At 30.7% G+C, this 21,677-nt stretch overlaps 2 protein-coding genes and 1 long non-coding RNA gene across 3 annotated transcripts; all 3 read left to right on the forward strand.

Moving 5' to 3' along the window:
- Positions 1-5,700: 5,700 nt before the first annotated feature.
- On the forward strand, positions 5,701-7,947 carry HSF-25 (heat stress transcription factor 25). The gene is made up of 2 exons (NM_001353452.2): positions 5,701-6,395; positions 7,138-7,947. Exons 1-2 carry the CDS (start codon positions 6,189-6,191, stop codon positions 7,786-7,788), a joined length of 858 nt encoding a protein of 285 aa, NP_001340381.1. The 5' UTR covers positions 5,701-6,188; the 3' UTR covers positions 7,789-7,947.
- Positions 7,948-9,750: 1,803 nt separating this feature from the next.
- On the forward strand, positions 9,751-11,818 carry LOC100811970 (uncharacterized). The gene is made up of 4 exons (XR_416663.4): positions 9,751-9,976; positions 10,076-10,484; positions 11,123-11,220; positions 11,500-11,818. It is a non-coding gene; the product is annotated as an uncharacterized lncRNA (long non-coding RNA).
- A 3,997-nt stretch (positions 11,819-15,815) lies between these two features.
- Positions 15,816-17,097, forward strand: LOC100787013 (calmodulin-like protein 30). Its single transcript, XM_003537275.5, has one exon. It carries the CDS (start codon positions 16,028-16,030, stop codon positions 16,589-16,591), a length of 564 nt encoding a protein of 187 aa, XP_003537323.1. The 5' UTR covers positions 15,816-16,027; the 3' UTR covers positions 16,592-17,097.
- Positions 17,098-21,677: the final 4,580 nt, after the last annotated feature.

The raw sequence follows: 21,677 nt of genomic DNA on the forward strand, positions 1-21,677 counted from the left end.
TTATATATTAAATAAATTCTTAATATTAGAAAAAAAATAAAAAAAATATTAAAAAAATATAAAAAAGTAAAAAACATTAAATAAAATAATATTATAAAAACAATATACAAAAATATAAAATATTTAATAAAATAATAAAAAAATATTATTTTAAATAAAATTATTTATGACTTTAAACTCTAAGTTGAATTTTAAAAAAATATAATTTTTTTACCAACCCAAATTTTATTTAAAATAAAAACTATTAAATAAAATATAAAAAAATTCCACTCACATAGATGTTCCTACTCCACTATAATCCCAACCCAAATTTTATTTAAAATATAAACTATTAATATAATTTTAAAATTCAACTTTAGAGTTTAAAGTCATAAATAATTTTATTTAAAATAATATTTTTTTATTATTTTATTAAATATTTTATATTTTTGTATATTGTTTTTATAATATTATTTTATTTAATGTTTTTTACTTTTTATATTTTATATATTTTTTTAATTTTTTTTCTAATATTAAGAATTTATTTAATATATAAATATTAAATAAAATATAAAAATATAATAAATAAAAACAATATAAAAAATTATTTATGACTTTAAAATCATATATAATGTTAATAATTTATTTAATATAGAAACTATTAAATAAAATATAAAAAATAAAATAAAATAATATAAAATATATTAAATAAAAACAATATATAAAATATAAAAATATTAAATAAAGTACGACCCAACTGGGTGCGCCTGGGTCCCCAGCGCGACCCGTCGCGCCTGGGTACCCAACACGACCCGACGCGCCTGCTGCAGCAGCGCTACCCGTCGCGCCTGTACGCAGGGCGCGTCCCAGTGCTGCCACGTGTCGCCTTTACGACGAACGCGCCTTTCGGGGAGACGCTTTGTAGTACAAAAACAGACCATGGAGTAAATAATTTCAAAATAGACCCATTTAGGTAAATAATTTGTAAAAAAAACCCCATTTGGTATTTTTGCCTATTGCATTGCATTCAATACATTGATGGCCTATCTCAAGAGGGATAACATGCCCATGAAGGCAATTGTTATTCTCACCCCCACCTAATGTGAAATTATGTACATACCCTCCTCCCTGTCTTTTACTCCTTTCTCTCTCCCTTTCTCCCTGACACTTTGGTCTGACACTCCCAACACTTCTAATGCTCCAACACAACAAAATTATATTTCTTATTTACAAAATTAAAAATTAAAATCATGATTCTATTCGATAACTAAACCCAAATAATAATGTAAACATAAAGAAAATATAATTTTGTTAGGTGATTGCATAACATTTTTATTACGTAATTATATAATAAAATTATGTTTTTATTTTTTATAATTTTCCAATAAAACTTTTTCTATTTTGTGTTTAAATTGCTTATGATTGTTTATAGAGTATATATAATGGATAAAATTTGAAATACTTTTATTTTTTATGAAGTTAGGGTGTAAAGTAATTGAGAAAATATGATTGAGGCAAATCATGATGTTTTTTTATCATCCAATACAAGCAAATGGTAATGATTAGGGACATCCAATTGAAAGAAGTGATAATAGATTGGACATTGATCCCAACCTATTTTTTTCTGACTTCTCTGAACATTATTGACTAATGACATATATTGATTAATTATTGATTAAATTTATGTTATTTTTATATGTGTGTATTTTGTTACTAAAATAATAATATTGATTTTAGGTTTTTATTGGGAAAAAATAATTGTTGTCGTTTAGTTTTTTTTCGCCTTATATATATATATATTCTTCATAAAACACTAAAGCATGCAACTCTCAAGAGTTGCACCGTATTATTGTTCATAGTGAAGTAAGAACTTGGTAACAATACTAACGAGTAATTAACAAGAAGAAAAAAAACAGGTGAAAGAATGAATGACTGGAGTTATTAGCCGGGCAGCAGTTACAAGGCTATAAATTAAACATGCATAAAACAAATTTCTTCATGTCGTTTTCCATTCAAACAATAGCCGTAAGACTGGGATGATTTTTTCTTCATTGCGTTTCAAATACGTTCGTCTTTCGCGTTGTTTTCAAATGGGTTAACGGTCTCATTATGATATTTTTGTTTTGTGTATCTGTAAATATCCCGAAACCTGCGCAGATGAGTTATTTGTCAACACTATGGAATTCATGCATGCTTTGAAATTTGAACGTTGCAAAATCTTTGGATGTCTATGTCCAACCATGACATTACAAACTGTATATTACTGCCGAAAGAATTACTGTTTTAGTTATTTGTAAATTAATTACAAAAGTTTGTGTATATTGATGCTTTTGTACCCCCAAAAAAAACATTGATGTTTAATTAATTTCTTTGCAACCTTTGAATATCAGAATCTCATAAAATATTTGTCACCTTAATTTAGACTGCATATATAAGATAAATTCTAAATAAAAGATAAATTATCTCACAACCTGCTGTATGTAAAGTTTTTTTTTTATGAAAACCTGCTGTATGTAAAGTATTCCCTCAATTATCCGTTGTTGCTTACAAATTTATTTCTTCTGTCAATTTTTTTAAATTTTTTATTTTAGAAAACTAAGAAATTCTGTATATTTTAATTTTTTTAACTCTTTAAATAATTTTCACTCAATCTTTGAAATAAGATAAAAAATTATTATATCATTTTATTCTTTAACGCAAGTAAATAATTTAACTGCCGTTTAACACCTATTTTATATATTTTAAATAAAAATCTTCATTTTTTTTTCTCTTCTCAGATTCTAGCTGCACTCTCAAATAATTACTTATGTTTTACATTTTTATGTTGATTTCTTCTTCAAATTTAAAATGCTTACACTTTTAAATGAACTGCCTTTAACAAAATTTCGACATTAAAATTTGTTCTTTATCCCTTAAATATTTACTTGTCTTCTCAAATGTTTAAAGTTTATTCTTTCTATAAAAGAGTGATTTATGAGATTTTAAATTATTTTAGTTTTTATAATTTTTAAATTTTAATGAATATTTATCGAACCTGAAAGTATATTACCCATGCATTTCTTGTAATATTTAGTGATATTTTTATTAAAAAAATCAAATAAATTAGTCAGAATAAAAATAATAATAATAACGTATATGCATATCATCTTAGTTTCATAAATTTGTTGAAGTAACTTATGAAAATAATTTAGAAACTATTAAAATAAGGTATACTCAACAAACTTTATCAAACTAACTTATAAATTAATTAAAGTAGTTTATAAGCTACTAGAGTGACTTACCAAACAAACTCAATTGGTAAAAAATTTATCCTATAACCAACATTAATGAAAATAAAAAAAAATATCGTGACATAAACAAAATGTCCTAAATTTAAAGATTTATAATAAATATTTATATTATTTCCAAGAATAAAAAAGTGAACTATAATTTGTGAGAAGGGCAAATAAATGTATCTATCATTAAATTTTAATATTTGAAAATTGCGATACACTTTTAATTATTGTGTTTAAAGATGAATATAGGTTAAATTGCCTTTTATTTTTTGTTTAAATTCAATTTGTTAATTTACATTTAAAAAATATCTACTCCTTTAACCTTTCATATTTAATTCAATTTAGTCTTTCTATTAATTTAGAATTATCACTGTCAACAATTTTAACATAATGACAACTAAAAATTACTATAGAACAATACTTATAGGTTTGGATATGTTTATATATACACGCATAATTAACAAAGTAACAATATCTTTAGCCGTCATAACAATATTTTAAAATTATAAAATTAAAAATCCTTTACGATGAACATTAAAATTGCATGCTCAATTTCTCTCATATTGTTCCATTATTTTTAAAATTGACATAGTTTTTGTTATAACCGTGTGTTTTGATGAATTAGTAAAACATCAAATAATTTTGTTGAAGCATGTGTGAGAATAGACCTTTTTTCATGTTGCGATTTTATGAATTTTAATTTGTTTCAATCTATACCTTGATCCCACATTTTCTGCAATCAATTGAGGGATTTAGGTCACATATACCATGCAAGTAACATTAAAAAAATGTTTTTCGGACCAAGAATAAAAGAGGATGAACTGGGTCTAGTTTCCGGATTACAGAAACTCATTGTATTCTGATTGTATTAAACATGAGTCACTCAATTCTTTCGATTTAGGCAACAACTTATTGTAAAATTTGGGGCGTTTTGATTGGAAAGCATTGACATATATGAGAGAAATCAAGCACAAAAGTTTTAAAAAAATTTGCAAAGGAATTTATAATTTTTAAATATTATTATGACAATTAAAAACCATGACTTTGTTAACTAGACATGCAAAAACACGACTAAGCTGGTAAGTATTGTTTTGTCATAGTTTTTAATTCTCATTATATTTAAATTCTTAAAAATGTAAATTCTAAATTGATGAAAAGACCAAATTAAAATATAAAAGACTAAATTAAAATTTGTAGCAAACGAAAAATCAAATTGAATTTAAATGGAAAGATAAAGTACTAAAAATGTAATTTAGCCATAAATATATAATCATTATCAATATAGTTTACAAATAAGCTTATTATCTAAGAAAGGTCTTTTGTCACACTCAGCTGTGGGAGGCCTGCACATAATCATCACCATTAATTAAACTAGACTGATTAACTCCTATACTATTTATATATTAATTTGATCCATAAGTGATATGAAAAAGACAGATAAATCACATGCAGTTATAGCCATTCAAGTAATAATTGTTCTTCTTGATTGTTCTAAAGAGGAGTTGCTCAGACAACAATCCAAATAAGTCTAATTTCACTGAACACAAAGGAACTGTACCATGAAGTACATTCATACTTTCATATCTCTTAACTGACCAGTTCCAATCGTCCCATTAATTTACTACGACAATTACAAAGAGGAATTTGTGAGTAGACAACATAAAAGTCCAAATTAAGCAAGGGACAAATAAAAGTCATCACATATGTGCATCGCATTAGTCTTCTTTTTCTTCCATTGTCCATGCTTTTTTTAATATAAATTGTTGGGCGGTCATAACAGGCAGAAAAGGTCTAACACAAAGAAAATGGACAAACTGCAAGGGGAGACCAATTGATGAAAGATGACAAAGACACGTAGCTTTAATAATTTAAATATAACTGCGATCGATAACGATGAATGGAAGCAATGGTGAATGAAATGGAGAGTTAGGTGAGAACAAAAGAAAAGTCCCCGTTACCCACTTTACTCATTCACGTTCGGTTCCTCTCGCAGCTCCTTTTTCTCATAACCTCTTAAAAATGTTAAAAACACATTTTTTTTAGTATATTCTTTTTTGATTGATTAAAATTTTATATTTTAATCAATAATAAATATTATGTTGCTGACACTTCTCTCCAATCTTATTATTCTCTATTCTTCGCGCCTTCTTAATTTTTCGTTTTGTCAGAAAGTGTAAACAAATAATGCTAAACACACGCGTTCGTCCATTAAAAAGAATAAATATAAAATGCATTCTCTTATTATATATGCCATAAAAATAAATAGAGAAGAAAAGTTCTTCAACGGGGAAACGTATTAGAAGCTTCCGTTTAAAAAAAATGATCAGAAAATGCAATTTTCACAAGGAAGAGAAAGCCATATACGGCCCTTGTGAAAGGCGTGTCTAAAACTCTCGCCTCCTTATCCAATCCACTGTTGTTGTTGTTGTCTAAAGCAAAATAAAGTGGCTAGTGTACGTGTGGATTCGATTTTCGTTTGGTCCAAAATTAACATTAGGATTTCAATAACAGTGCTTCTCAAAATTTCTAGAACCCACGTCACACTTGGGAGGGATGGGGTTGGAAAATGTCTGGGTTCCGTATTATATAAGAGTCTCGCCCTAGAATCCTCGAGCAGAATATTATTCACTGTACTTTATCCCTTTCTGTGAGGGAATTATGGTAATTGATATCGAGGTTTTGACTCATGGATTCTGATCGCCCCAGAAAACCTTCCAAAAATTTAGTTCACTCTCGCTTCTTCCTTTTCGGCTTCTATTGCTGGGATTGGGAGTTCTTAACCGCTCTCCTCCTTTTTAGTTGTTCCCCTTAATCTTGTTCCTTCATATTTTTTTTTTTTCTTATTAGATCAGATTGAACAAAAGGGTTGCTCTTTATTTTTTAATCTTGGGGGAATAATAGAAATAGAAATAAGAAAAGATTAGTGAGGTTGAAATGTTGCAACAACGATCGGTGCCGGCACCGTTCTTGACGAAGACGTATCAGTTGGTGGAGGATCCGGGGACGGACGAGGTAATATCGTGGGGTGAAAGTGGGAACACTTTTGTGGTGTGGAAGCATGCGGATTTTGCAAAGGATTTGCTTCCAAAATATTTCAAGCACAACAACTTCTCCAGCTTTGTTCGACAGCTCAACACCTATGTATGCTTTATTTGTTGCCCTTTCCTTATTCTTCTTCTCTCTTACTTGCATGATTTGGTTGATTTCCATCGTTTCATGTTATTTATTTTGTTAAGATAACACATACATTTTAAAAATATTATATACAAATGATTTTAACATGGAGTTATTCTTTCCCTAAATATTATATTTTTTTTCCAGCAGGTGTTGTTTTTGTCTTTTTCTGTATAATTAGGCAAATACTAAATAGAAGTGCCAAGGAGGAAAACTTTGTCTGTTAGGGATAATAAACTGATAAAAAGATAGATTTGTTTAATATAATAATTATATTTTTCAAGCAAACATGATTATTATTTATTATAGAAACTTTATATTCTTTTTAAAACATAATTACCGTTTATCTATTTTATATTAAACTATACTCATAAAAAAATCATATTAAACTATGCTATCTTCATAAGAAAGGAAGAAAAGAAACATAAGAAATTGCGTTCTCAATCAAACTTTTTAATTTATTCACGCTATTTTTCTAAGACAACACTTCTTCCAAAGTCTTAGAATATGCCTGGCTCTCCATTTTTTTTTTTCTTTCTAACTAAATTCTAAAAATTGATTATCTCCTTTTAATCATATTTTATTTTTTCACACTAATTTTCCGACAGTTCAATTTTTTCGGGCGAAAAGTGAAAGAAAAAGAAAATTCAATCATCAAATTACGATTATTATCAATAATAGTAAAATCGGTGTTTTTGTGAACATGCAGGGATTTCGAAAAATTGTGCCAGACAAATGGGAATTCGCGAACGAACACTTCAAGCGAGGGCAGAAGGAGCTTCTCTCGGAGATCAAACGCCGCAAGACCGTGCCTCAGTCGTCGACACATTCCCCGGATGCCGGAAAACCCGGCGCCGAAGGCAACTCTCCGTCGAACCCCGGCGGCTGCGACGACGCGGGCTCCACCTCAACCTCGTCCTCGTCCTCCGGTTCCAAGAACCAGGGATCGGTGGAAACAAACACAACGCCTTCTCACCAGTTATCGAGCGAGAACGAGAAACTGAAGAAGGATAACGAAACGCTGAGTTGCGAGCTGGCACGTGCGAGGAAGCAGTGCGATGAGCTCGTGGCTTTTCTCAGGGACCGTCTGATGGTGGGTCCCGATCAGATCGATCGCATCATGCGGCAAGGAAGTTGCGGATCTGAAAACGCGGTAGGTGAAGGCGGTGGTGGAGGACACTGTTTGAAACTGTTTGGTGTTTGGTTAAAAGGGGATACACTAACAGACAAAAGAAACAACCACAAGAGAGGCCGCGAAGACCAAATGGGCTTCGGTGGGCCTCGCCTCAAGGAGTCAAAGCCCGTTGTTGACTTTAGTAGGAATAGGATGATGATGATTAATGAAAAAGGAAAAGGCTAAGCGGTAATCATGTTTGGGTAAAAAGACCAAATGCGCTAGCCTATGCTTCCTAAACATGTTGAGGCTGTGTAATTTTTAATGTACGTAGGTAAATGCCTCTATGAATATTGATTGGGAAATTAAACAGGTTTTAATAATCAATTTATGGCCTTTTATGTCAATGCATGTAATGCTTAAATGGCAGCATTCTGTAGACTGTAGTTTGGTTTGATGATATAGTGGAGCTGCACGATCCCTGCCAACGAGGTTCTCTGCCTTCATTACATATGGAGAACTAAGGAATTTATAATAGTGACTATGATTATATGCACACCACGTTAGCTAAACATTTTCAAATAATAGTGGGCATAGTATTTTCATACTATATGAGGACTTGGCTCCCTAGGTAGTGTTACAACGAACAGTAGCATATAAGAAAATATTATGAACACTTATCCACAACATGGATTATCCTTTTTCTCGTTGTGATAACCAGTCACATGGATATGAAAATATTATGAACAATTTTAGCTTAAAAGTCATTATCGATTGTTACAGTAAATGATACTCCTTCAAAGAACCCAATCAATCTATGATGAATATTGATATAATCTTTTAAAAATAAACCATGATAACTAAAACCAAGGATGAGTCAAAGTATTTTTTTATTTTTTTTAACTTTCAAGACTCATCAATTTGTCACAAACTAATGAAGATTAATATGTAGTGACTTGTAAAATTTACGAATCTACTACTTAATACAAATGATACCATGATTAAGGAATAACAACAATCACAACAAAGATAATAATAACTTCTTTTGGTTAATATAAACACAAGAAAACACGAATGGTCATATGATCGATTTTTTTTTAAATATGAAACGATTTAAGAAAATATGTATAAGTTTTGAGATTTTAATGTTCTATCAATCTTATTTTACACTTGACTCTTAAGAATACATGATTTATCTATCTTCTGATCTAGATCTCTTTCCTCAACATAATCTTTCTCACTTCGGTATACTTAACTTAAAACAAAAATGATATATATATATATATATATATATATATATATATATATATATATATATATGTGTGTGTGTGTGTGTGTGTGTGTGTGTGTGTGCACGCGCGTGCACACACTTTAAATAAGCATAAAAGATATTTTTGCCCTTGCCTTCTATAAATTTGACCTTGAATTTGTGGCCTTTTATTTCATGTTTTTATTTTTTAATTATGAAAAAAATATTTGTAATATTACTGTATAGATGTTTAAAATATATATATATATATATATATATATATATATATATATATGTATATATATATTAAAATAATATAGGAGTTTTGTAATTTAAAAAATGTTTAATTATTTATTCTTATAATTTCATCATTTGTACCCTTTAGTTCTTATAGTTTTGAAGTAATTTTTTTAGTTCTATCGTTTATATTTTAATTTTTTTTAGTCTATATAGTTTGAAAGTGATTTTTTAGTCCTTATGATTTGTATTTTAATTCTTTTTTAGTCTTTATAGTTTGAATGTGATATTTTTACTCTCTATACTTTATATTTTAATTCTCTTTTAGTCTTTATCATCAAAACATGAATAATATTATTAATTACAATTAACTACAAAAATATTAATAAGTAATTAGTAACTAATTTATTATAAGATAATTTATAATAAAAAAATAGTTGATAATTTATAATTAATTGTTTTTGTATATTTTTTTATAATAAGAACTAAAATATAATTAAAATATAAATTAGAGAGACTACAAATATCACTTTTAAATATAAGAATTAAAAGATAATTAAAATGTAAACTATAAAAATTAAAAAAAATCAATTTCAAATTAAATGAATTAAAAAAATTATAAAACTAAAAAAATTACTTTAAAATTATTAAAATTAAAATGTACAAATAATAAAATTATAAGAAACAAATGACTAATTTAAGATTTTAAAAAACAAACAGAAAAAATGGAAATCCAAGTAATAGGCACGAGTTTCAGCCCTTGATGAGTTAGCCAAGTGAAGGGTGAATCATCTCCTCTCCTCTCTTCTACGATGGCCATGGACAGTGTTTATGCTTCGTCTTTAACTAGCAATTTATATTTATAGATATGTTCCTCCCCTCTTCTTCTTCATTTTCAGCCACCCGCGCCATTTCTACCTCGCAGTCGATAGGCTCCAGTTCAAAATGGTATTCCTCTTTCACACGTTTTCATTTATGAATCTGAAATTATTCCGCTTAGAACTTTGATTATCCAAAACGATCGAGCGATTGATTGATTGATCGCAGCAAACAGTGATTGAACTGGTGGCTCGACGTCCATGCTTCCTCATCGTGGTCTGCTGCAGCACGCGCAACGACCTCGACTCTCTCTGCTCTCCCCTTCCTTTCGTCTTCTGCTCTGCTCTCTCTCAAACTCATTTTCTTCCTCGTAATTTACACGCGCTACAGTGTTTTCCTAATTCGCTCTTGTTTCCTCCGTTTCCATTTCCCACGTGTCAGTACAGTGACCTTGGCGAAGACGAGCGCGCTTTTATCTTAAAGAAATTCCGACAGGTGACGTCACGGTGGAGCACCGAATGAGGATGAGCGATCTCATATGATAATTGTAACAGACGCTTGCCTTCCTCTTCTTGCTTCTGGAGAATTTCCTTTGAACGCCCATCTTCTCATTAACTATGAGTTACCGGCAAAGAAGGTCTTCCTCTTTTCTCTTTTCCTTTTTAAATTTTAATTTTAATTTTCTGTAGTTGATGTAAACCATGAGAGTGTAATGTTTACTACCTGAAGAATGTTGGTTTAGTGGTTCATGTGTTGTGAAATTAGTCTCCTTTCTGTCTCTTTCTATCATTTTTTGTGTTTCCTGCAGGAGACATATGGAAGGTGTTTGGCAACTTCTAGTTTTTTTAAGTGAGACAAAACTTAAATACGTTTCCTTAGGTGCTGTTTTCCAATCATAATTAGAGTTTTGCCTTAGTAATTTGACAATCCTTTAATGCAAACATTCGTAACGAAGACTACCAAGATGAAATTCCAATTCTTATTAGAGAACACCGTGAACAATACCTTAGGAACTGTATCGAAGTTTTGTCCAAGTAAGTGTTAGTTTTTAATTTTGCATATGCAAGGGTAAGGCTGCGTACAACATCCCTCCCCCATACCTTCGCATAGCGAAGAGCCTCTGGGCAATGGGGGTACGTAAGTGTTAGTTTGTAATTTTGCATTGTTGCTAAGATTTCTCATGAACAATACCCTAGGAACTGTATCGAAGTTTTGTCCAAGTAAGTGTTAGTTTTTATTTTTGCATTGTTGCTAAGATTTCTCGCTATTGTGCAGATGGAATTGTCATTAATATGGTTGTTGGTGGGGAAGTGGTAACTCTAAAAAGCATAGAAGAAAGCAGTACTATTGTCATGCAAGAAATGCCTATGCAAGTAAGTTTACTTGCTAAGTGCTAACTCTTGTTAGTCGAATTTGACTATGTCTGGATCACATGGCATTCATCTCACTCTGATGGTTGAAGTTTATTCATATATTTAAGTTTCTTTTCAGAGCATGAAAGTTTGTCTTATATATTATTAGATGAAGCACTATTTTATTTTTTTGTTTCTTTTTGTTAACATTGGTCCTCCTACTTTTTAGTTACAATTGTATAAACGTCTTTTTTTATTCTTTAATTGGTCCTATAAATAGATATGTTAAACACATTGCAGATTCTTGACTTTATGAAGACAATATTACTGCTTGCATTTGTGAATGGCTGAAGACTTGAACTCTCTCATTCCTTTGAATATTCTGTGAGTAGTCACTGCTACAAAGAAAATATACTGTTAAGTTTTTCTTATTTCTATTTTGGACATATAGATTTTTATGCTAGATTACATCTTTTACTGGTTGTTTCAAACTAGAATACAGAAATTTGGTAGAAAAGACAAACTTCTTGGTCTTCTCTTTGTTTGGAAATGTAAGAGTCATATATTGTTCAACATTGTAAAAGGATATTTGAGAGTAGGAAAATCGAGGGCCAAATTTGTAATTATGTTTTTAAGTATAAATTTAAAAGTGAATTGGGATACCAAATATGGTGAAATTTAAAAGGAAACTTCTCATGTATCAACTAAGCATTTATAATGCTCGACATGCAGTATTTGTGGTATAGGTGTTTCAATGTAGACAGTGGAGCACTAACATTGACATATAAACTTTGTCAAGCCGAAATTTAGTGGTTAAAATGCCCCGAAAGGCTGAAATTTGACTGTGACATCTCTTATTTGGTATTTTTTGCCAAAAAATAAGGATTTTATAGCATAAAGGTCCCTGAAATCTGGGGCCTTATGTTTTGCCTGACCATTGTCTGGGAGAACACTCAAGCAATGGAAGTACTGAAGCAGATTTAACAAGTGTAGTGAACACTGAATACAGTTTTCGTTGAGATCACCCTTTGCTATGAGCTACTACCCTAGCTCTTGCAGGAGAGGAGTTGTTTGGCAGTCGGAAAAAATGTTACTTATTTTCCTTAGGTTCCCTGTGAGTTGATATTAAATCGTGTGTGGGAAGATACAACTTCTAGATGGCAAATTGTGTGTGATTTTCAATTAGCTTCCATGAATTTGGACAATCTCTTGCTGGTTGCATGAAAATTCTTGCTGTGGGCTACTTGCTTGTGGGCATGCGTGTTTTTTAATCTGGGCTCTTGGAGAGTTGGAGTCTTGGATCCTTTGGATCCTATGTAAACTAAAATAGAAAGGATCAAAGGAAAGTGAATGTCAAAACGTTTTTTTTCTTTTTTTTTTCGATTTTTTATTGCTGAATTGAACGTCAAAACATGGAGAAGCAGATATGAGGATATTTTTACTTGAACAAAATTTGCAAATAATAAAATCAAATTTTACCACACTCTAATCAACTGATGTTTTCATAATTGGAGTACACAAATATTACGAGTTGAGTCCCAATCAATATCCAACAACTTTTTCGTTTCTTTTCCCTTCAGCTAAAATGCACATGTACTTGTTTGTGATCGTAAGCCTTCCCACCCCCGGCTGCAAATTACTAATTTAACTGTGTTAGTGTTACTAAGATGCTGCCAATTTGTTCCTATCATGTAAGATTTTAATAAAACTAATCGTTCTATGGTGTCTAAGTAGTACCAGGCTAACTTTGCGTGCCAACTTAAACTTTGTCTCCTGCTATGGTGTGGGATTGCCATTGCTGTTTTCGGTGTTACTATGGGTCCTTATTATAATAATTACTCTTGGTTACTACAAAATTTTAAAATCATTGGAAAAGATCATTTTAGTCCTCCGTTCAAACACTCTACCCTTCCTTCTTCCCCCTTCCTCTTATCTGCTCCCTCATTCTCCTCACCTCCATAAATACACAATGAAAATATAATTCTATTGTGATCTTTGTTAAAATATATAATGGAATTGTATTTTTTTTATTTAAAAATAAATAAATAAACAACAGAAATACGATTCTGTTGTAATCTTTGTTGAGACACAATGAAATCACATTTTCATTATGTTTATTTTTATTTTTATGATTTTTTTATTAATTACAAATGCAAGTTATCTTTTTTTTAAAGTAATCAATTTAATTGTGATATGATTTATCACTTTTAATAGTACTCTATGTTTTTTTAATTAAAATTAAATTATTTGGATACAAGTTATTATTTATAAAGATAATCAAATTAATTATTATAAGAGTTATCTTTATTAATCGTAATCAAATCAATTCATGATATTATTTTGATTAAAATTAAAAAGAGTAGTTTGTAATCATTAATATATATTTAAATAAAAAGATAATTTATGCAACAATTAATTTAATTACTATTAAAAAAAGGTCATGTGTGTCGTTATTAATATAATTTGTATCAAAATTTATAAGTAAAAAAGGTAACTCAATTCTGTAATTAGTTTTTTATGAAAAAAATACCTAACGGAAACATGTCTTTGTTGTATAAAAAAGAGTGCAAAAAAAAATTCAAAATAGAACTATGTTTCCGTTGTGTAATTTTTTTCCAACCCTTTTTATACAATGGAAATGTGTTTCCATTGGTATATCTAGACCGAAAAAATATATAACAAAATTGTAATTCCATGAAAAGGATAATTCTAAAATAAAAAAATTCAGCCTCTTAGTAGGGGCAAGAGCAATACGCATGAGGTCAATAGTAACTCCTAGCTCTTTCGATTAGCTTTATTGTTGGGCCTTTGGATGGGCTACCCAAGTAGCATGTGCTGTTGTGTGACAAATAAAATATGAGTTTGTTGGTTAAAGGTAAACAACTTAATCAAGTCATTTAAGTGTTCATTAAATAAGTATTTATCATGTAAATTAAAAGTTAAATTGTTTTCATACAAGTTGTAAGCCGCTTTTATAAATTATTTTGGAGAGTTTACTGAAATATATTGAAAATAGCTTATAAATATATTATAATTTACTCATAAAAAACATAATTTGTTTTCATAAAGTTTCTCAAATATTTATAAGAGTGTGTATGTCATAAAATAAGTCTAAAGAAATTATAAATAAACGCCCCCATACTCATATAGTAATTAGGAAAAAGACCTTGTTATTAGATTAAGAATTATCAAGAATTATCATATTGCTGTAATTTTGGATTAGGGTTAAGAAGAGGTTCTTGAATGCACCTGATCTTGCTCTGCCGCTTTGCTGTTATTTGTCACTCTCATGCTTTACCTTTGATCATATTTGTAGATACACAGCTTGCTGGCTCAATAAATAGGTCGTTCATATATTCAAGAAAGTTTTCAATTGCATATGGTTTAGTGGTAAGGAGAATATCACGTTAGTGTCATCCAGTTTGAGTAAAATTTACTCTACCTGCGATAAGTGGTGCAACGAAAGCGAGATACATTCTCAAGGACAGAACATGTTTTTGATCTATAGACAAATCAAGTGGCTGTTCGAATCGAGAATCTGTTATTTCATACTCTCAACTAGGTAATCCGATTTTTTATTTATTTATTTAAATGTTACCTAAAAAAGAGCAGTATGATTTTTCATTTCCAATCAAAGGAATGAAGTTAAGAATCACTAACCGGCCCATAATGTTCTACACTACTTTACTAAAAAATAATAGTACTTAGCACTTACAAGCTAGGGTTTTCATTATTTTTTTTCCAATTTCCATTTCTACATTTTCTTCTCTTCTAGGGTAAAGATGATAATAAAATACATTTTAGGTTAAATTATTTACTGGTCCTTATAATTAACTTCATTTCGGTTAGTGATAAAAATTAGCACCAAGAAAAAAACTTTATGGAAATCACTACAATTTTTTTTTAAAAGATTATATCACTACAGAAAATTGCATAGAGATTCAAATTTACAGTTTTCATGTATAAAGACTAAAATTTAAAATGAAGACAACTATAGAGATATGAATAATTTCAATCTAGGAAAATGCATAACTTTACGAAGAATGGCAGCACGAATACTTACGAATGTTTTTAGTTGGCTACTTATTTAATATTTAATCTTATTTTGATTTCATCAAATTCAAATAATTAGTTGTTCACCTTAAAAAGCTTTACACGTGTACTTAATTTGGTGCATAAAGCCTTCGTACTAAATAGCAGCCATCTTTAATCTATATCTTAAACCTATAGAAATGAAAATTGAGTATCTGAACAAATTGATTCAACGTTCCATTCACTTTGTCAGTAATATTTCATAGAGTTAGGAATGAATCTCTCCTATCATCAAGACCAAAATAAAGAAGAAAGAACAGTCCATACGCGGCATATATACATCATAACATAACAAATTAACAAGTGACAAAAGAATAGGATTCATTCAACTCTATCTGAGTGGGACGTGGTGGTGAATACACGGTTTTACAAAAAGATCTAAAGGAATCGTCTAACATAGATATGCATTTCAACCTAACCCGCCATGCTAATTAAGTGAACTCTGATCAATCCTCGTCCACAAATATTATTCTAATTTGACTAAACTAGCGTTTATTAATAAACAGCTTGAGCGAGAAGCATAAAGCATATATGAACTAGAGTTTAAACTCCAGGCATTAGAATGAGCCTTTATTCAGATTCTACTACTTTTTCTTTAGGAACCATATCTTGAGCCTCCAGGGAATCCATAGGAGTAAGGGTTATCTATATAAAGAAGCCATGATCCAGTAGTATTCATAATCATACTAAAGCCAAATATTTGTGTATCTTTTGTACCCAAAAATAAACCATATACATGTCGAATTTGAGTTTCCTAAAGTTCAATTATAGCTTCTCATGGAAGCCTTCCTCTTCACGCAAAAATGTAGCCAAGAAGAACAGCTTCGTATCAAGACAGACATCGAATGAAGGACAAAGTTTCCAACCAACAAAAGAGGAAATGAAATGGGTGTTCCAGAAATTTGACACCAACAGAGACGGCAAGGTTTCTCTTGAAGAGTACAAGGCTGCTGCAAGGGCCTTGGATAGGGCCATTGGGGAAGCTGAAGCAGTGAAAGCATTTAGGGTCATGGACATTGATGGAGATGGCTTCATTGACTTGAATGAGTTCATGGAGATGTTCAATGGAGAAGGTAGGATAAAAGAAACTGAGATCAAGAATGCTTTTCAAGTGTTTGATTTGAACGGTGATGGGAAGATTAGTGCTGAGGAGTTGTCTCATGTTCTCAAAAGGCTAGGAGAGAGTTGCAGCCTTAGTGCCTGTAAAAAAATGGTCAAAGGAGTGGATGGGAATGGAGATGGTTTTATTGACTTGAATGAGTTTACAAGGATGATGATGAGTGGGAAGAAACTAGGCTAAGTATTAGGACTTTGATCTTGTTCTGTGTTTCTTAAGTTGGTGTCTTAAAATATTTAGTTTCACTTTCTTTTTTTGTGAGGTAGATAGGTTATAGATAGTTTGGTTAAATGTATGGTGATTAACTGACTATCATGCTTTGTTAGTAATCGGGTGCAATTTTCTGATATCAATATATAGGGTAAATGTTGTTTTGTCTTTGTTTCTCTGCCCTGTTGTTTTCTCACTCTAGAATCTAGATGATCACCTATCATGCTTGGAAAAACTGTAATTATGATGTGAAGAAAATGAAATCAGAGAACAGACCTTGAGATATAAGTTATCACACAGCAAAATCATGGGGCCATGACAGAAAAATTGGGGTAGCTGTTTAACTATCATTACGATTAGAATGAAACTCCTAAAGCACAGAATCAAGTAATCAACAAATCATTCTTAAGCTTTGTCTAATAGTTTCCAGTTCTTTCTACTGAAGGACTAATCTACTACGATAAATTATTTTATGGTTCTTGACCAATTTGTGTTCATGATATTTTGGCTAATTTTTACGTGACACATAGAGATTGACTAGAACTATGGACCTGTGGTCACGAACCATCCAATAATTTATCTACCCTGTAGTTTACGTCAAGCCTTATTCTTGTGACATAATTATAGCAAATGTTGTGAACGTGATGAGATCAATCTCAACACAGAAATTGATACGTTTATGTTTTCTTTTGCCTACTCTTCATTCTCCTTTCCTTGTGGGTGACCGGACTGTAAATAGTTAATACCATATTGTAGTGTAAAGGATCTAAGCTTTGTTCCATCGACTTTGCTTGACATATTTCACAGAGGACTAAGGAGCCAGCGCGATTGCCAATCAATCCATCCAATCCAACCATCTATTGCAATTGTATACTAGAACCAACATTGAGTTTATCATTAAGTTTGACCTGAATGAAGTATTCATTTCTTCATATTTTTATTTGAGAAATCATATTTGTACAATTTTGCTTTTACAATCTCGAGAAAGATAAGAAGAGAGGAGAGAAAATATAATGTTATTAAAAGTGTTGAATAAGTAACAACTCTTTATTTTTACTGCATGTAACAGAGTTAAGAAAAGTGATCTTGAATTCTTAATAACAGTAATCTATTGGAAATTTCGTACAATAGTATTTTATTATATGTCTACATAACAATTTATTAAGCAGCATTGAATTGAACACTTAGTTCACTCTTTTATTGAGTTCGAGTGACCTTGATATTCTGAGATGCACATTTGCCTTTGCCCTCTCTAAAGGATGCATCGTGTTTTCGTTACAGTTTTTGAGGCATAGAATCAACCAAAACAATGGTGTTGGAATTGCGTACGTACAAGTTACAACTCACGGTCACTCTTGATGCTTCAAAGAAATTTCTCAAAAAGCAAAAAAATTATAAACAATACTCAGCTTGAAAGAACATATGCAGACTATAACTATTTTATGTAAATTTATAACGTGGCAGAGCAAAAAATGAAATATGATAATAACAGAATATAAATGCTGACATTGGTGTTCTGAACTGAATTAAACAAAGTTATCTGTTTACAGCTGCCCGTGTGAATTTTGAAATTTGAGAGCATATCGCTTGTTGTGGCGCTTTATTCTATCAATGTACAAATTGTGTATACGGAAATTGAAAAGGAAAGAACGGCACACAGATTCTGCATTTTCGTGATAGTATATTTGATGTATTATTTTAGCTTTGCTGCTCCACGCAAATTAGATCTTCCATATCCAATTTAAATATTGATATATTTTCTTTGTAATCTTTTTTCCTGAGTTTCTTGGATTGAGTTATACTGGATAATATTGTAATTAGCTATATATGGTCACTTTGATTTTGCTAAAACGAACTTTTTTTTTTGTATCCGTAGGAACAATGAGGGTACCAAAAATAATTTATAATGCTCAGACATCCTATTTAATCAACTCAGTTAAATCTCTCTAGTTGTTAAAACTAGATTTGAGGTTTTTTATTTGCTTCTTAATTATCTTTGATTGCTTTTCTCCATGCCCATTGGGTTTCTTCACAAGTCTTCCCTTCTCAATCTCCCAAGCATGCATGGTGCAGAATTAGAACTATAAATTAACTTAGGAAACCTAAGCTTTGTTTGTTATGCAAGAAAAAACAGATTGACGGATGTGCGAAGGATGACCCAAATGCATGAGTTTCGATCAATCCTTCTGTCGTGTTGTTTGGTACCAATGTAAGAGGGAAGAATTAAAAAATGAAGAAGAAGAATGCGAGGTCCATTGTCTAAGTAATCCACCCATTTTTGGAAGAGAAAAGAGAGGAAATAATATTTTAGCACAGGAAAAAAGATTGAAACACTTTCCTTTGTATATTTTTTCATTAAAAATATGTATGTCATTAAATATTTTTTGTCATTTGAGATTTTTTATCTGGTTTAATTCATCTTAGACCTTATAATTGAGTCAATTTTTCATTTTAGTTCTTATATTTAAAATTTTATCTTTTAATTCCCATCTAACAATTTTTTTTTATTTATATTTTAGTCTTTACGTCTTCATTTTGTAAGTTGTTTTACACCGTAAAAAAACTAACAATAGAATATAGATACCATAATAGATAGAATTATACATACAAGGACTAAAAGTTAAATTTTTTAAATAAAATGATTAATCAATCATGTTTTGTTATGCGATTGGAGACACATTAATTAACGTGATTTTTCATGTCTCAACAGAAGTTTTTACTTGTAGCTTGTCCCTTTTGACGTGATAAATTGCATTGGCAACATATTTCCAAACACTCGTGAAGACAATGCCGTCATCTACAAAATCCAACCGTTCGCGCAATATTGTTGAGACTTGAGAGTGACCCTGCTCCGTCGTGAATTTGTGGACTTCCAAATTCCTTAAAAAAATATACCAAAGTTAATGTCATGTCCACTTTTTAATTTTTCTTTTATTAAAATCAATAATGTCATTGTCAATTTCTAAATTAAGGAAAATAGAAGTAGATCGATAATATTATTGTCAAGTTTTCTAAATTATATATATATATATATATATAAGTCGGACATATTATTGCCAACTTAGCAAAAAAATAAATTAGAAGATCGATGATGTGGTTATTGTTTTTCTCTATAAATTCGACAATAGCATTATTAACTTATAGTCCGCAAATAGTTACTTTCTTTCATCTTGTGAAATTTTGAGATGAGAGTGAATAAAAGGCCTGGCAAGCCTAAAAAAGTCACGATAACTAATGACTAGATTCAGCAAGCGTGACTTGGCCTATTTTAACTTATATCAGAGTGCAAGTACTGGCTGAAAGAAAGGCTCTTCACAGCATGAGAACTTCTCAGAAGGATCATTACTCTTCTTCAGACATTTGTTTTGTTTTATATATATACTTACCTCCTACCATTCTCAACAGTAACGAATTTCAATGATGCATATATATATGAAATGAAACAGTATATATATTACAACCTCGACTCCAATTTGCATTAAATTTAAATGGATTTAATTTCCATTTGCATTATACTATTACAATAAACGGAATTAGTTTCACTATGGCCGTGCATTTCCGTATCCAAGTAATTGGTTAACTATTGCACCGTAAGGGTGGGATTTAATAACCCATCTCTAAACTAAAACGCATTAAAAAAGAGACATCGTACGTTCGAATGAGTTTTTACATGAAATAGTCTTCCCAATACTCAATAAAAAATATTACTATATTGAAAACCTTAGTTTATAGTTAATGAGTTGGAAGAATAGTTAATGCTACATGTTCAAAAAGTTTCGTTCTCAGCCCCCTTTCTAAAATTAGGTTCAATTGACACTGGTGGCCAAACGATAGTAAACATTAGAGAACCAATTAACAACTGGCCAGTTCAATTCGTATACTCATATTTGTTCTGATCTGACATTGGGAAAGGAGCATATATACACATTAAATACAAAGAAGTAATGTGAAATTAATTAACTTAAGTTTATATATAGTATGACAGCCAATAAGAAGCAAGTAGTTGCTAACAGGATGGGAGACCAAAACCGGGATCAGGCCAAATTCAACAGCCTTTTATTTTCTCTCCAAGAAATTGCCGATTGTGTGTTGACTGGTTCATGTTCGAAGACCTTCATCTGTGGGAATCAGCCACATGTCATAACCCCATTAGGACAATCACTTGAAAAGGCTTGAACCACGTGAGTGACAACCATGTTCTTTACTACAAGTTAATTTTTTATTTTTATTTTTATACCCTGTGTCCTTTCCTGCATGTTACCAGCAGGCTTTCCTGGTCCTGAAGACTGAGTAATTCTACTTCTAAACACTGGTCCAAGAGTTCAAGACTATGACCCCTCTCCTTTTCTCTCTCTCTCTGCCATTTGCAAAACAAATAATAATAATAATAATAATAATGTATTTGTTGATTTATGGACGCTAGCTGTGTTTGTTTCCTCCCCTATGATTGGTAAAAGGGAAGTTGCAATTGGGTGCAAAGTCATTTGGTGCCTACCTGGAATCATCATAAAAAGATTCAAATAATTATATGAATTGGTGATTGGTGACCTCAAGACCATCGATAGGTGTACGTCCAACTTCGAAGCGGGGAAGCAAATTCAAATGCCTCATCATAGTTGCCATAAGCCAATTAATGCAAGCAACCCATTATGAACATGTACAAGATAAAGATAGTGTGATAGAAACAAGATTTGAATATGACATTACTAAGTTAATTAAAACTTGGCATTATATATATATAACTTGAACTTTTTTTTATGCCAAGTGAGTCATAATGATCAAAGGTGTTAAAGTGAGTCAACTTCAATTATTATTGATTAGTATTGGAAAAAAGAGTCAATTAATTGAATCTAATAACTTGCATTTTTTGTGAATCTAATATTAGATGCACTTACTAACACACTCAATCTATGTCCAATGCCTCAGGAGCTGAAACTTATTTTAACACCTCTACCGAATATTGATCCATCTTCCTCATTTTTCTTTCTCATAAATTCAGTGCTAAATAATATTAAAATCAAGTGCCCTACATATATTTCCAGATTGATTTCGATATTTT

Source organism: Glycine max, chromosome 11 (genome assembly GCF_000004515.6).
Source record: "Glycine max cultivar Williams 82 chromosome 11, Glycine_max_v4.0, whole genome shotgun sequence".
Taxonomy (NCBI): Eukaryota; Viridiplantae; Streptophyta; class Magnoliopsida; order Fabales; family Fabaceae; genus Glycine; species Glycine max.

Coding starts and splice junctions, on each gene's coding strand:
- HSF-25 (NM_001353452.2), top strand. CDS start 6,189: ATGTTGCAACAACGATCGGTGCCGGCACCGTTCTTGACGAAGACGTAT. Junction 6,396..7,137: donor TTCGACAGCTCAACACCTAT/GTATGCTTTATT, acceptor GTGAACATGCAG/GGATTTCGAAAAATTGTGCC.
- LOC100787013 (XM_003537275.5), top strand. CDS start 16,028: ATGTCGAATTTGAGTTTCCTAAAGTTCAATTATAGCTTCTCATGGAAG.